The sequence below is a fragment of the Daucus carota genome, chromosome 5 (assembly GCF_001625215.2).
Source record: "Daucus carota subsp. sativus chromosome 5, DH1 v3.0, whole genome shotgun sequence".
Taxonomy (NCBI): domain Eukaryota; kingdom Viridiplantae; phylum Streptophyta; class Magnoliopsida; order Apiales; family Apiaceae; genus Daucus; species Daucus carota.
Genome location: NC_030385.2, coordinates 4,018,618 through 4,032,959, shown reverse-complemented (window position 1 = coordinate 4,032,959; position 14,342 = coordinate 4,018,618). Strand labels below are relative to the sequence as shown.

The following is a 14,342-nucleotide window of genomic DNA, read 5'->3' as shown; positions in this document are numbered from 1 at the left end:
GCCGAGCCCAGTTAAACGAGTTCGAGCCGGGCGAGCTCGCGAGCAGCCCGACTCGAATTAAAGCTCTATCAAGGAGGGTGTGTATACACCTAGAGCAATTTCTTTCCCCAAATGTTATCACACCTGGCCCGCAGTTGTCAATATTAATGACTTTGTATGGTATGGCAAAAGTCCAGTTGGAGAACTCTATATCTGCCGGCCCATGAAACGAACACTCAATGCAAGGACCGCAAGCTCACATAATATCGTTTAGAATTGTCTATATTGTCAGGGTTAATAACCGAATATTTTACTCCCCTTTTTTCAAAATAAAAATGGTTTTCAATCATAAAATAATTTTTAAAAACCTGAATAATTAGATACATTGTTAAAAATTTAAAATATTGAAAATAATTAGAAAAATTTCTAAAAATATAACTTGAAATTAATTTTAAAAATATAAACTATTGAAAATAATTTTTAAAATGTTCACATTTAATTTTTAAAGGCTTAAATTGATAGTATCAAAACAAAAAGTTTGCATGAATGTGGTTTCAGCATGTAACCATATCTTGTCGCATGGATTAACAAAACTACCATACCGATAACTCAATGCTGTTTAGTTTCTATTTTATAGGCATTATAAAGATTCTATTTGGTGTGATGTTGTTCCCATAAATGTTACACACATATATATTATGGGGTCGGCTTTGACTCTATGATCATGATGTGTATCATTGTGGTAGAGAGAATACTTCCCATTTTATGTGCAAGGTTAAGAATGTTACTCTCTATCCGAAGAGTATTTAAGAAAAATTTTAAAGACTTTTTTTTGATGAAAAAGAATAATTTTAAAGACTTAATTAAATAACCTCATATCAATGTTATAGAATTTATTATTATTTGGTTTTTAAATATTAAGATATCATAATCCATCCAAAATTTAAACATACTAATTTTTTTGGTCCTGTGAATTTTTAAATCTTAACCGTTAACTGTTGTTGTGTTTTCAATTCTAACACTTCAGAAATCACTTGTCATTTACAACTCGTTAAACGATTCATTAAAAATAAATATGTAGCTGTAAGGTGGATTTTTTTCGAGTTACATGTCTATATAAGCTGTCAAACTAAAAGAACAATAGCCCACGTAACTAACCAGTCACACAATGCATAATGAAATTGCTTGGTAGCCTATATCAATGATGAGGAACTTTTGTATAGTGTCCAATTTATTAACGTTCTTCCATTGGTCAGTAATTGGAAAATTTTGAAAAATGCAATTAAGTGGACTCCCTTTTGCATGTATTATTTGTCTGTACTACAATCCAAACTCATTTTTTGTTGCTGCTAATCTTTTCCCCCAACTTTTTATCTTTTTTTATCATACCAATAATCTCCAAAAGTAATATATAAAAGTTGAATCAACTATTCTGAAGATAGAGTAATACAAGTAACAATCATTTGTTTGGTCTCGACAAACTTTAATTATTTAATCAATTCCTTCAAATAATTGGAAAGATTTAGTCCACTGAATTAATTTTAAACTGTTATAATTGACCTTCATGTTTTATTTATTAATGAAAATCAAAAAGAAAATACTATGAAAATGGATATCAAAAAATACCCACGGAAAACCACAAAAGAAAATGGATTCCACTTCCATGGCTTTAGGAGATAGAGTATATAAATTTCAGGTAAGCTATGAAAGATTGAGACAGACACTACTAAGCTATCTGTGTTATCGTTTAACCCCAATCATTTTGCATAAATAATATGAACTCCACAATTTCATCTTTTGAACTATTGACGTCATCTTAAAATGCAAAGCACTTCAAAATTTTAACATAAAGTATATTTATATTACATAATTAGATATTTATAATATTAATTACAACTTCTGTCCCATAATTTTTATCTCAATTAATATTTTATATGATATAAAAATACATACTTGCACATCTTATGTATATAAAAAAATTTGGGAAAATTTGTATATACATTTTTTTTAAAAATTGTTTAATTGTCTTTTTGTGAGAACAGTGCAATATACAGTTTGTTCGACTCGATTATTGGTGTAGATATCATATAGCTTTTTGAATTTGATTAATACTTTTGTTTAAAAATAAATGGTTAGTTAAAAGATTTGTTGTATAGAGTTAAATGAAGCCGCCTTTCTTTGTAACAGTCCTAGTCACCTTCATCTTCTGGCTTCTGCTACTATCAATTAAATTACGCCTACTTGTACAAGTACCCCTGGCTTTTAATTATTAAACTAAACTAAACACCCTTCGTATATCCAGATAGATTCATCATTTTTATTTGGCATCCGCATTGCTGTATATACTTACACATATCAGTGTATGTATCTATATAAATGGGTGGAAACAGCAAGCGCAGATGGAAATTCTCTCTCCCTAAATTGCCCTCTTCTCCCTCATCTTCTTCATCATCCCCCAAGACCCGAATCAAAGATCCGCCAAAAGAGTTCGTTTGCCCCATTTCCGGGTCGTTAATGTTTGACCCGGTTGTTATTTCGTCCGGCCAGACTTACGAACGCACCTCCGCTCAGGTCTGCCGTGACCTCTCCTTCTCTCCCACTCTCTCCGATGGGACTTGCCCTGATTTCAACGCTTTGATTCCCAATTTAGCCCTGAAAACAACTATTGTCAATTGGTGCCGCACGGTAGGTGTCCTACCCCCTGCCGCACCTGATTATTACTCTTTACAGAATAAAGTACGTGCACTCATGGGGTCTTTCAAGCCCACGGCGACTCCGGCGAGTGTGCCTCACGCGCCGAATGTGATGAATCGGAACGGGAGCAGTAGTTTTTGTTCTTCGAGTTCTGATGAGTCTGTGATTGCGAACGTCACGGTGACGTCATCGTCGTCGATGAATTCGGTTGAGGTGTTGTTGGATGAGACGGTTCCGAGCGCGAGTTCGTTGGAGGAGGAGGCGATTCTGCGGAAATTGAGGAGCCTTGATGTGTTGGATCAGAAGAAAGGCTTGATTCATCTGAGAGAGATGACGAGGACGAGCGAGGAGGCTAGGGTTTCGCTTTGTACGGAGGCGATGATGTTCGCGGTACGATTGGCGCTGTTTTCGAAGTTCGCCGGCGTTCAAACCAACGCCGCGGCGGCGATTGTCAACCTCTCGCTTGAAAACGTCAACAAAGTGAAGATCGTACGGTCGGGAATCGTGCCGCCGCTGATCGACGTTCTGAAAGGCGGTTTCTTTGAGGCTCAGGAGCACGCCGCCGGCGCTTTGTTCAGTTTAGCCGTGGAAGATGGTAACCGGACGGCAATCGGAGTTCTCGGCGCGTTGGAGCCGCTGTTACACGCGCTGCGATCCGAGAGTGAGCGAACTCGGAACGACTCGGCGCTGGCTCTGTATAATCTCTCATTAATCCAGAGTAACCGAGTCAAGATGATCAAACTCGGAGCCGTTTCGATTCTGTTAAGTTTGTTACAGAACGATGACGTGGCAGACAGAGTGTTACTCGTGCTATGTAACTTAGCCAGGTGTGCAGAGTGCAAGTCAGTGATGTTACATTGCAACGCGGTGGAGAGTATGGTGGAGATGTTGCGGCGAGTTGAGACTGAGTCGACTCGGGAGAATTGCGTGGCGGGGCTGTACTCACTGAGTCAGCGGAACATGAGATTCAAGGGTTTAGCGGCGGAGTGTGGGGCAGGGGAGGTTTTAAGTGAGGTGCTGAGTAAGAAGCTGAGTCAACTCGGGCGAGATAGGGTGAGACTTATGTTGAGTGTGTTGAGAGGGAGGGAGGCTGAGCAGGAGGTGGATTGGGAACGAGTGATGGAAATGGGACCGAGTTGCGACTGAGTTTATGAGACCGAGTTGTGTTGATTAAGTTAATTAAACTGTAGTTACTGTTGTTGATAGATAAGTTAGTATTATTGTTACGGTTAAGTTTAGTGTTTAGGTTCGTTTTTGGTTGATATACTTTGGAAATCTTCACGTTTAAACCTTTTAATATTCGCTTTTTATGGCAGCATAAATATCATTTTTCTGATTTTTTTTTTGAAATATTTTTCTGAATTTTTATTCAAATGAAAGTTGTTGATAACGATAAAATGAATTTTACACTTTTATTTTAGATAACATGAATAAAAATATTAATTTAATTGGATATTATAACTCGCTTTTATTAGAATAGATTCAATGTAAGTGAAATAAATAGCCTAGAAAACAAATAAAAATTGTCAGAGTTATTAAAAAAAATAAAAATTGTTAGAATTATACTTGAAAAATTTATCAAAAAAAATAAAATATATAATTGAACGAGAGGAAGCACGAAATTAATTTTGATCACAACATTTTGTCTTTGTTATTTCATCAAAGAAGTTTGAATAAAAACCTAAAGGCCCAGCTGAAAGCCCGATAACAAAAATGCAGAAGCGAGGGACTAAGAGAAAGCAAGGCGAGATCGCCGTCCGGCCATCACCGCCGGCGATCAAAACCAAAGACCCATATCCAGAACACCCACGGCCCAGTCCAGAAGAATGCCGGGCCGTGAGAGACGACCTCCTAACTCTCCACGGCTTCCCTCAAGAGTTCGTTAAGTACCAGCGAAATCAAACTCCGGCGGAGCCTGAGGCATTTAACGGCGAGAGCTCCGACGAAGAAAAGGAAAGTGTGTTGGATGGGTTGGTGAGCACTATACTTTCCCAGAACACAACTGATGTTAACTCTAGAAAGGCCTTTGCTTCTCTCAAATCTTTGTATCCCACTTGGCAAAGTGTAAGCTTTTTTCTCATAGACTTTTTTGGCTTAGTTAGTGCTAATTATTATTTTTAATAATTTTGTTTGAGTTCATTTGATTATATTTCATTAATTTTGTATTGTTTTTTAATTTAATGGAAACCATATGATGTTAGTAGCGGTCAGGTAGATGGTCAAGTTCAGTTTGGACATTAGCAAATTCAAGCATTTTAAGAAAATAGATTATGATTCGAGAGCAATGTGGTTAAAGGACTTGAGAGTACCACATTTTAGTGGAGGAAATTGCCTAAAACATCACATTTTTCAGTGAGATGTTTAAAAGGCCTCGCATGTTGGTAAAAGTATAACTCAAACAATGGCTTCCCCGCATGTAAGTGCGGCTTGTGTTTTTTTTAAACCTCAAGCATTGTGCTTAGACTGTTGTGTGTTGGTCCTGTGCATATCATGTGTTTCAACTTGCAAGTAATGTGAAGGTGCTACTATTTGCGGATATTATTATCGTGATGTCATGTGATCCATATATGTATATGGGCTTCTGATCAATAGAGAATATGTTAAAACAATTATTAGTAATTACTAATATTATATGAGGAGAATTATGACTTCACTGACATATATTGTGTCCCAAATGTTTTGCTTAATTTAATTGAACAATGAACTGCTTGTGTCTTATACTCTTATTGTTATTTTTTGTGATGCCTAAGGTTGCTGATGCTGAGGCGAAGCATATAGAAAATGCTATAAGATGTGGTGGATTAGCTCCTACAAAAGCAGCATGCATCAAGAATCTTTTGAATTGTTTACTTGAGAAAAAAGGAAAGTTATGCTTGGAGTACTTGAGAGACTTGTCAATTGATGAAATTAAGGAGGAGCTCTCTCAATTTAAAGGAATTGGACCGAAAACGGTATACATAGGCACCACTATTTGTCAACTTCAACACCTCTTTATAGTTGGATAAGCTTTAACTACATATTGTGTTGAACTGTTAATATATGACAGCATCAGTTGGCTCGAAGACAGAATATATTGAATGGAGGAAGAATCAGGTTATCTGCAATTAGTAAACTATTGTTCAGTTATAATAGAAAGGTGCAAAGAAAATAATCCAGAGTTCTTGTTCAATCTGAACTGACCTTAGATTAGACTTTTGTTGATCACTTTATCTAATCAAGCCACGTCTCAATAATATCGGAACAGCATTAAGTATGATAGTTGCACATATATGTTAACTTGAAGGTATGCATTAGACCATTAATTGCAGATTCGGTTGAAAATATAATTGAGGACAGCATTTAGCAGAATCTTTCGGATATTAATGAAAACTTAAAATTTTGAACTGAAGAAAAGATTATTCCACATCCAAAATTTAGCCTTCAATCACAAATTGTGTTTCAGCTCAAATCATCTTTTTGGAACACAAGGAAAATGTGGCGAACACAATACTTTATCAGCCAAAATTTATGTACTTTTAAGATTACCCTTGTTAGCCAGAATCTATTAATGATCATTGGGTAATTTACTATGTCTTATTCTAACAGCTCCAATTTCCCTAAATTTCTGCTAGCACTGGGACAGTTTAGTGTGATTCCTTTGTTAATTTTATTATAATAATGGTGTTACTTATCTGACTGTAAATCTGATATACAAGTTGGGAGCATGAGCAGAAATCAGGCTTATATTTAGCTTTTTGATTGGTAATAATAAGTGTCTTTATATGAGCGAATAAGTTACATTCAACTTAAGATCTGACAATCTTCAGGAACTAAAAAGGATTCTTATTAGTCCTGTAGAGGTTGAAGAGATTGCTCAATTGTATTAGCAATTTTGTTATCTTTCATAATGGAAGGATTAGTGCACCCACAAGTCTATAAATCTTTGTTGACTTGGTATTATGTGCTAATTTTGCAATCGCTATTTTGAAATATCTATGGACATGCTTGAAGACTTACATTTCTCACTTAGGCATTAAGGAATGCTATCATAAATTATGTGAACTTTTGCTAAAGAAAACATTCTGACAGGAAATGTCTTATTTTTGCCTTCCTTAGTCTCATGCAATCTTTTCTGTGATCTCTATTTACCAAACATTGTGAGTTCTGCAGAATCTCCTCGAATTTTGTTTTGTATAAAAATCGAAATTGGCTTACCACTAAAGTTTTCTTTGGCATAACTTTGCACACATCTGTACAGTAAGTAGTAATATTCTTTTATCAATTATGTGGCCTTATTGTTTCTTTTAATTTTGTGACTAAAATGTTTTCAGGTGGCATGTGTTTTGATGTTTAACCTTCAGCGAGATGATTTCCCAGTTGACACACATGTAAGTTTGGCTTTTTGTCCAGGGAAATCAACAGATTGATGATTACTTACAGTGGAACACCTAATGCAGGTTTTACAGATTGCTAAGGCTATTGGTTGGGTACCAGCAGTGGCTGATACAAAAAAGACATATCTTCATCTTAATCAGCGGATTCCAGATGAATTAAAATTTGATTTAAACTGTCTCTTGTTCACCCATGGTAAGATCTGTAAAAAATGCACCAGTAAACGGTGTAATCAAGAGGAGAGTGAATCTGACTCATGCCCATTACTGAATTATATATAAATTGACTATTTGAAGCATGATATTCTCAAATGTTGACTGGATTACTAACAGAAAATTGGTGCTGTTTATAGTTGTGTATGTCATAGATTAAATTTTAAGCAAAATAATACTGGAAGTTCAAATGAACTCGACATATTGCTGAATCAATGTCAGACTATCATTTACTCCTTGTCAGTCGTTTCAAAGTTGACTTGTCCTGTGTTCTCTGATCTATCAGAATAACATGTTATGAACTGGGTTCGAGAAAATCTTTTAATTGATTTAATCGCCTTTGTGCTAAATGATCTGTCAAAGTCTTCAGGTTTCCTGTAGTTCTATGATGTAGAGATTAACTATTAGTTAAATAAGTTGAAAAGATACATCTACAAAATGTAATGTGAGGCAGGAGATATTATCTGAATCTGTATATCTATAGTTTTAGGACTCTAAATATAATGAGTCACGCTTATAAGCATCCTTATCCATAACTGAACCTAAGATGACAAATTTTCTGCCGTGTGCCATCACTACTTATCAAAAGTGACAACATGATGGTAAATGAATTGGGGAAATCAAGAAAAACAGAATTATATAATGCAAATATATTTGATAGTTGATCTTGTTTTTTTATCAGTTAGCCATAGGAAGCTTCCATGAAGGTAGGCATTTTTTCTTTGGTTTGTTAGTAGTGTGTAATCGATCTGAGTAATCCTGTTGAGTACTTGAGTATGCAGAGTCTGATAATAATATTCATAGCTTTTTTTTTTTTTTAAATTTCAGAGCAACCTTTATAGTAGCTTTTACAGTAAATAGTAGCTTTTGCAGTTAATTTAAACCTATGCAAAAAGTATATTCAGTTTTTTTACTTTTGGAAGTAGGTACTGTATATATTATTGAATTTTGTAATATGTTCCCATCCTTTTGTTTCTTAATTTCGTTTTCAGTCAGTATTGTGCTGGAGCCTAGCTCATAAGAATATATTGAATTTGATTTTGGGTTTGAGTTAGCTCGAAGGTAAAAGTTGTTTGAGTTAATCTTGTTTAAGGTATATTATATTTGACTTTACTCAGACTGGAACTTGATCAACTTTTCGGAGCTTTTCATTTGTTGGTATGTTACAGTTGTTTTTAGAGTTTGTGAATGATTGCAAGAAGAATAATTGTAGTATGATTAATAGGTACCTGACATTAGTATCTGCTACTCCTTGCCGTGACAGATTAAGTTAATACACCAATCATCCTGGCTAGATTTTATCCTATGATCTGCTATAAACCAGCAAGAAATGTACCAGGTTATACAGGCATACTAGTTTTATTAGCATCATTAACCATGATACTGATTCTCTGCTTTTAACATCTGACTCACTGACTGATACAGCCCGTACACATTTGTTTCTCTTGGTAATTCTGTAGTAAATATACGGATATTTAAAGCAAATTTTTTTTTTTTGGAAATTTCTTTTTTGCTGGTGCCTGGTGACATATCTTTTACAAAATGGAATGCGAATGAAATTTATGATTGAAATTGTGATAGTCGTGAGAGTTACTTCCTCCCTTTTGAATCAAATATCCGATACGTAAGATTTCGATTAAGTGTTTACATAATCTTCTTCTGTTGGAAGAAATGATTCATCGAAATAATGAGTCGCTGTTGATATCTACACACCTGAGATCGCCAAATGTTGGGAGTTCCTCTATTCAATCCTTTTCCTTCTTGTTGCGGATATCTCGTTCATATACATCTTATCTTTGTTTCCCGGGCCTCTAGTGAGTTACAGATAGAGTTTGAAAAGGTCAAATCTTTGATGATTTCATCATATATGATTGAGTTGCGAAAACTTCTGGATAGGTATCCTACATCGAACCGAATTTTTTCTGGTTAAAGAATCTCTTTCTAGTTGCTCTGGAACAATTAGGAGATTCTCTAGAAGAAATATGGGGTTTTGTTTCTGGCGGCAACATGCTATTGGAGGGTGATTCCGCTTATGGGGGTCAAATCAATACGTTTTAAGAAGAAATATTTGAATATCAATAAATACGGCGAACATTTTCTTTATTTTACAAAATTTCGTCATGTCTCTTGTTATAAATTGTCTGTGATCAAATTATCAAAAAATTATGTCTGACTTTTTAGTAGGGATATTCCAAAAAGAAATACGTGTCAGGTACAAGAGTAGAGTCATTGTTGGTATTCCAAAGCCTACGAGAACTTGTTTCCTGTATCTTATATATATAGTTAGGGTAGCACTCCATAGCATACCCTCTTATATGGAGTTACGTAGCACACCATTATAAATATATACATAATATATATTCTATTATATTTTTTATGAAATATAATTGCAAATTTTGATTATTAAACCGAAAACGAAGTTATACAATTTTTTTTTCTCCAAAGATCATCTAAAATTATGCAATATCTCAACATGATTCTATAACAGAATAATAATCATCTATAATTATTCTGTTGTAGAATCAGTTTCGAAAATATATTTTTTAAATCAAATTTTAAGTGTTAAATTACTTAAAATAGATATATTTTATAGTACTCTATATTAGAATCACGTTTTATATGTATTCTATAACAGAATTTATAATAAAATTGATGGTTTACAGTGGCGCACTATGTAACTCCATATAAGGAGTCCCTCTCTGGAATGTTGGCCTATATAGTTATTTTATTTAAATGCTAAAACATCGTGAGTTTTAACTAAAATATTGTTTGCGCATAATAAGCGTAAATAACAGAGTACTGAACGACAAACATTAGTAAGGGAGCAAAATTGAACAGAACTAATAAATTTTTGTCGGTTCGATTTTGGGGCAAAACTATTTGGTTCGGTTTGATTTTCTTGAAGATTTAAACTTATGGTTTACTAATTTTTCAACTGCAAAGAATATGCATTGGCTCTTTTGAATAAGTACGAAATTCAACGGGCCCACGTTACACAATTCAAATGAGACTCACGCTGCGGAAACCATAGTGCGTATCTCCAACCATGAAGAGTCCTTAGCTAAAAACTGAATTGACATACCAAAAATGGTTTGCAGTAGTCGGAGACTAACAGTGTTATATTTCCGGCAATGACACAGCTGCTGAAATGTTCATCTCTGGCGTAAATGCGCTTCGTCGTCAGCACGGAGCAGTGCATTAATGATCAACAGAGATAAGCATGAAAAGAAAGTAAGAGAAGCTTCCTGCATGAGTTTTGGTTAAGAAGATTACAAATGCAGGCACATCCTCTACCTTGGAGTGTTATCATTCAATGCCTACTTTTGTACCTTGCTCATTTATTGCAGCACACCTTTTCTATTCTAACTCTTTCTACCCCTCTTATCATTTTGCTATTATATATTCACTCATGTACTTGGTCTTCTACCATTGCTTTCAAATTATTCCATCTCTTTTATTATTCATAAGTCTTCTTCAGATATTGCTTTGCATGTTTTTGGTCCAAGTACTTTTGCACTGCTTTCGGCCCCACTAATCAGAGTTTGATTCTTGAGGATATCTAGAAATGTCACACAAACGGCAGCAGGAATTTGATGGTAGGCCTAAAACGGAGGAAGAGGAGGGTTCAACCTCCAATGATAGTAAGCGGAGGAAGGTTCCTTGTTTTGGAAAGTGAGTCATGAAACTTTCTATGTATGATTAATCACCTGTTTCATTCCTTATTTGTTTGTGCTTGATATGTGTAATCATTGTGCTTGATACAGTGTGGTGCTGGAGGCGATGAAGCTACAAGCTATTCAGCAATATATGGAGCCAGTTCTGGAGCCCCTTCTTCGCAGAGTTGTAAGTGCATGCCACACATAATCTTTCTCCATTGCAACTGAAATATTACTAATCTTGATATTTCTTGTATGTTGTTTGCATAAACCATTTGTGGTGAACAGATTACAGTTGTAATTATGGATATATAACTCTTTGATTCTACACTAGTTGTTTTAAGTCTTTTTTATGACCATATGCTTTCCCAAATATACTCTGTAATTTTTTCTGTTTTTTTCTTTTTGATTTTTAGTTTTATAATTACTGGCTACAATAATTCTCTAAATTGTTACTGATAATTTGCTGATGTGACTGCTGGGGTACAGGTTAGTGAGGAAGTTGAGTTGGCTTTGCAAAAGCACACGACTGACATGAAGAGGTAAGGGGCAGGAGTATCTAGAAACGCATATTCTCTGCTGAGTAGGTAGACTTCTCTTTATGGTACTCTTAATAAGTGCATCTGATGGTTGTATTGTTTTCAGGAACTCTGGTAAAGAGATGCAACCTGCTGGTGCAAGAAGCTTAAAATTACAGTTTTTGGACACTATCGCCCTGCCTGTATATACTGGATCTCGTATTGAAGCGAAAGGAGGTAATATCATGAGAGTGGCTATAGTTGATGCGCTAACTGAACAAGTTGTTCGCGATGGGCCTATTTCTTCAGCAAAGGTTGAAGTTGTAGTTCTTGAGGGAGACTTTCATGGTAGTGTGGGAGATAACTGGACACAGGAGGAGTTTGTGAGTAACCTTGTCAGGGAGAGGCAGGGGAAAAAGACCCTTCTAAGTGGGGATGCAGTTATATATCTTGAGGAGGGTATTGGTATTCTCAGTGTTATCTCTTTTCAAGATAATTCAAGCTGGACCAGAAGCCGTAAGTTCAGGCTTGGGGCTAGAGTTCTGGACAATTATGATGGAATTAGAGTGAAAGAAGCAAAGACAGATTCATTCACTGTTAGGGATCACCGTGGAGAATGTAAGTCCTGGACCATTTTGTCTTCTTTTATTACTAATTCAGGAATATTTTAACCGCGGTTGGAATTAAACGTGAAAATAATTGAATTATTGTGCAGTGTACAGGAAGCACTATCCCCCATCTTTGTTTGATGAAGTATGGAGACTGGAAAAAATTGGCAAAGAAGGAGCTTTCCATAAGCGTTTGTGCAGGGAAGGAATTAATACAGTGAAAGATTTCTTGATTTTACTATATCAAGAGCCCAGACGCCTTCGGCATGTAAGAATATGCTTTGAGTTCCCTTCCAATATAATTACTAGTATGTTAAGGGATGTCTCTTTCTCCACACCTATCTTTTGTAAAAAGACGCGAGGATAAAATAGTGTTTACTTCTTGAAAACAAAAGATCTTGATATTTAAGTTAATACTGTACATATTGTGCGGCTTCTGCAGATCCTTGGCTCAGGCATGTCTACTAAAGTGTGGGAGGCTGCTGTTGATCATGCCAAGACATGTGTACTTGATAAGAGAGAGTACGCCTATTTTCCAAGATCACATGTTAAGAATGGTGTTGTTTTTAATGTTGTCGGACAAGTTACAGGGTTGCTTCGAGACGGCCAGTACGTTCATTTTGATAAGCTGTCTGAACTTGAAAAGGTGGGCTCCCAACATCCTGCAACGTTTATTTTTATTAGTCATTTTATTTTATCGTTTATCTATCTGCTCAACCTCAGATATTACAGTAACATTTCATGATATGTACCGTCTTTAGGCTGATGCCCGCAGCTTGGTGATATTGGCTTTCCAGAAATGGGAAGAAGTCGTCGCTCTTGATGGATCTTCTCTCTTGTCCAATGTTTCTTACCCCTCAAACTCATTAATCGCTGGGAGTTCAAATGACACAAATATCTTAAACTCCGGTATTGTTGGCAGCTTTGAAATTGGACCTCAACTCGATGCCTCCACTGCAGATGTAATGACATCTTTCTATTCCATGGGGCCTGCTAATAATGCAGATAATTTTGCCTTACATGATGCTGAATCCATAGAAATCAATTTTGACCAGAGTTTGAGTGCTGCAGACCTTGTTGGTAGCTCTTATATCTGTGATTCTGGCTCGATCACCCAAGCCTTACATCTGGATGATCATCAACAATTATTCGATACTCTTGGTTCCTTTCAGACTTCCGGTCTCAGTATACATGGTGCAGATGCTGATCTATACAGTGCAGTCAGCGAATTTCTGCATGGTCCATCTGCAGCAACTGAGGCAATCAGCAAAGCTCAGAGGAGATGGAGAATGCTATTCAGCGTTCTTAGACTGGTTTCAGTACGAAGGATCGTGGTAAGAAAATCATGGCAACAGACAGGATTTTCAAATGAGTATTGTGGCTAAGAATGCCAGACGTTAGGGAGAACATGTGCATCTTTAAGGCGAGCTGTGCAGTCATGGAAATAAGATTTATAGGTTAGTGATGGATGTAGCATATTCACCCTCTGTCTGCTGTGACTTCTCTTTTGGTTTCATATATGTTACTGTACTAGTAAATGATCCAAATGGTGTGCATTGTCGTAGCTTTGTTGTTTCAAAATTTGAGTTCAATGGTTATTTCACTTGGCATAAATGAAAGATTGTCACATATATTTGTGTTTCAAATCAACAACTTGAGCATTAGATAGAATTTTCTGTTTTCATACATATTTTAGTTTTGTTAAAAAGTTTTAGCATGTCATGAAATATATGTGAAATTTTGTATTTATATGTTTCGGGTCCCCACAACCGAATCCCGTATTACTATATTTGTCAAATTCTTGTATTTCGTGTTACATATTATCGCACCCATGTCTTTGTTTCTGAGTTTCACGGTTCAGTTTTTTTCAGATCGTGAATTCTAATATGTGAAAATCTAATGTTTTTTCCCCTAATTCTTAACCTTCTCGGAATATAATCATACCATCTCCTCAAATTTTTTCTTAGGAATGGTAAATTTTCGAGTTTTTCATTTTTGACTTGCGACCTTTGACGGTTCACAAGATATACACTGGATATTGACGCAGTAGAAAAGAGATTGAAAAGGAAATATCTTGGCCTGAAATGTAAATGGAATATGCGGAAGCTGATTTCAAAGTGCACTTGTTAACTTATCTCCAGTGTCACTGTTTTCATTGTTGGTTGCCTTTGTTGATACTATGTTTTGCTTCAATGTATCTCTGTTTTCAATTTTCTTATTTGTCTTTTATTAATGTTTTCCTTGTCAGAGGGATAATTACAGCCCTGCAAGATAAATCTTATCTAAACCTGGCAATTCGTGCAG

At 35.7% G+C, this 14,342-nt stretch overlaps 3 protein-coding genes across 4 annotated transcripts; all 3 read left to right on the top strand.

Moving 5' to 3' along the window:
* Positions 1–2,169: 2,169 nt before the first annotated feature.
* Positions 2,170–4,009, top strand: LOC108220051 (U-box domain-containing protein 38). The gene has a single exon (XM_017393693.2). It carries the CDS (start codon positions 2,356–2,358, stop codon positions 3,817–3,819), a length of 1,464 nt encoding a protein of 487 aa, XP_017249182.1. The 5' UTR covers positions 2,170–2,355; the 3' UTR covers positions 3,820–4,009.
* Positions 4,010–4,314: 305 nt separating this feature from the next.
* On the top strand, positions 4,315–7,499 carry LOC108221086 (putative DNA glycosylase At3g47830). 2 transcript variants are annotated; one of them, XM_017394987.2, is made up of 5 exons: positions 4,315–4,737; positions 5,424–5,624; positions 5,720–5,766; positions 6,984–7,040; positions 7,110–7,190. In XM_017394987.2, the coding sequence occupies exons 1-4, from the start codon at positions 4,387–4,389 to the stop codon at positions 6,997–6,999; spliced, it is 615 nt and encodes a 204-aa protein (XP_017250476.1). In that variant the 5' UTR covers positions 4,315–4,386; the 3' UTR covers positions 7,000–7,040; positions 7,110–7,190. The 2 variants fall into 2 exon arrangements, with proteins under 2 accessions (XP_017250476.1, XP_017250475.1); XM_017394986.2 differs by lacking the exon at positions 5,720–5,766 and having other exon boundaries at positions 4,316–4,737; positions 7,110–7,499.
* A 2,303-nt stretch (positions 7,500–9,802) lies between these two features.
* Positions 9,803–13,669, top strand: LOC108219784 (calmodulin-binding protein 60 A). The gene is made up of 7 exons (XM_017393297.2): positions 9,803–10,928; positions 11,021–11,099; positions 11,402–11,454; positions 11,558–12,048; positions 12,146–12,306; positions 12,481–12,684; positions 12,800–13,669. The coding sequence occupies exons 1-7, from the start codon at positions 10,822–10,824 to the stop codon at positions 13,421–13,423; spliced, it is 1,719 nt and encodes a 572-aa protein (XP_017248786.1). The 5' UTR covers positions 9,803–10,821; the 3' UTR covers positions 13,424–13,669.
* The last annotated feature ends 673 nt before the right edge of the window (positions 13,670–14,342 follow it).

What these genes read in the sequence shown, in the direction of transcription:
- LOC108220051 (XM_017393693.2), top strand. Translation starts at nt 2,356, where the DNA reads ATGGGTGGAAACAGCAAGCGCAGATGGAAATTCTCTCTCCCTAAATTG.
- LOC108221086 (XM_017394986.2), top strand. Translation starts at nt 4,387, where the DNA reads ATGCAGAAGCGAGGGACTAAGAGAAAGCAAGGCGAGATCGCCGTCCGG. An exon ending in TGTATCCCACTTGGCAAAGT is followed by an intron (nt 4,738 to 5,423) that starts GTAAGCTTTTTT and finishes GTGATGCCTAAG; the next exon opens with GTTGCTGATGCTGAGGCGAA. An exon ending in AAGGAATTGGACCGAAAACG is followed by an intron (nt 5,625 to 6,983) that starts GTATACATAGGC and finishes AAATGTTTTCAG; the next exon opens with GTGGCATGTGTTTTGATGTT.
- LOC108219784 (XM_017393297.2), top strand. Translation starts at nt 10,822, where the DNA reads ATGTCACACAAACGGCAGCAGGAATTTGATGGTAGGCCTAAAACGGAG. An exon ending in AAGGTTCCTTGTTTTGGAAA is followed by an intron (nt 10,929 to 11,020) that starts GTGAGTCATGAA and finishes TGCTTGATACAG; the next exon opens with TGTGGTGCTGGAGGCGATGA. An exon ending in AGCTGTCTGAACTTGAAAAG is followed by an intron (nt 12,685 to 12,799) that starts GTGGGCTCCCAA and finishes TACCGTCTTTAG; the next exon opens with GCTGATGCCCGCAGCTTGGT.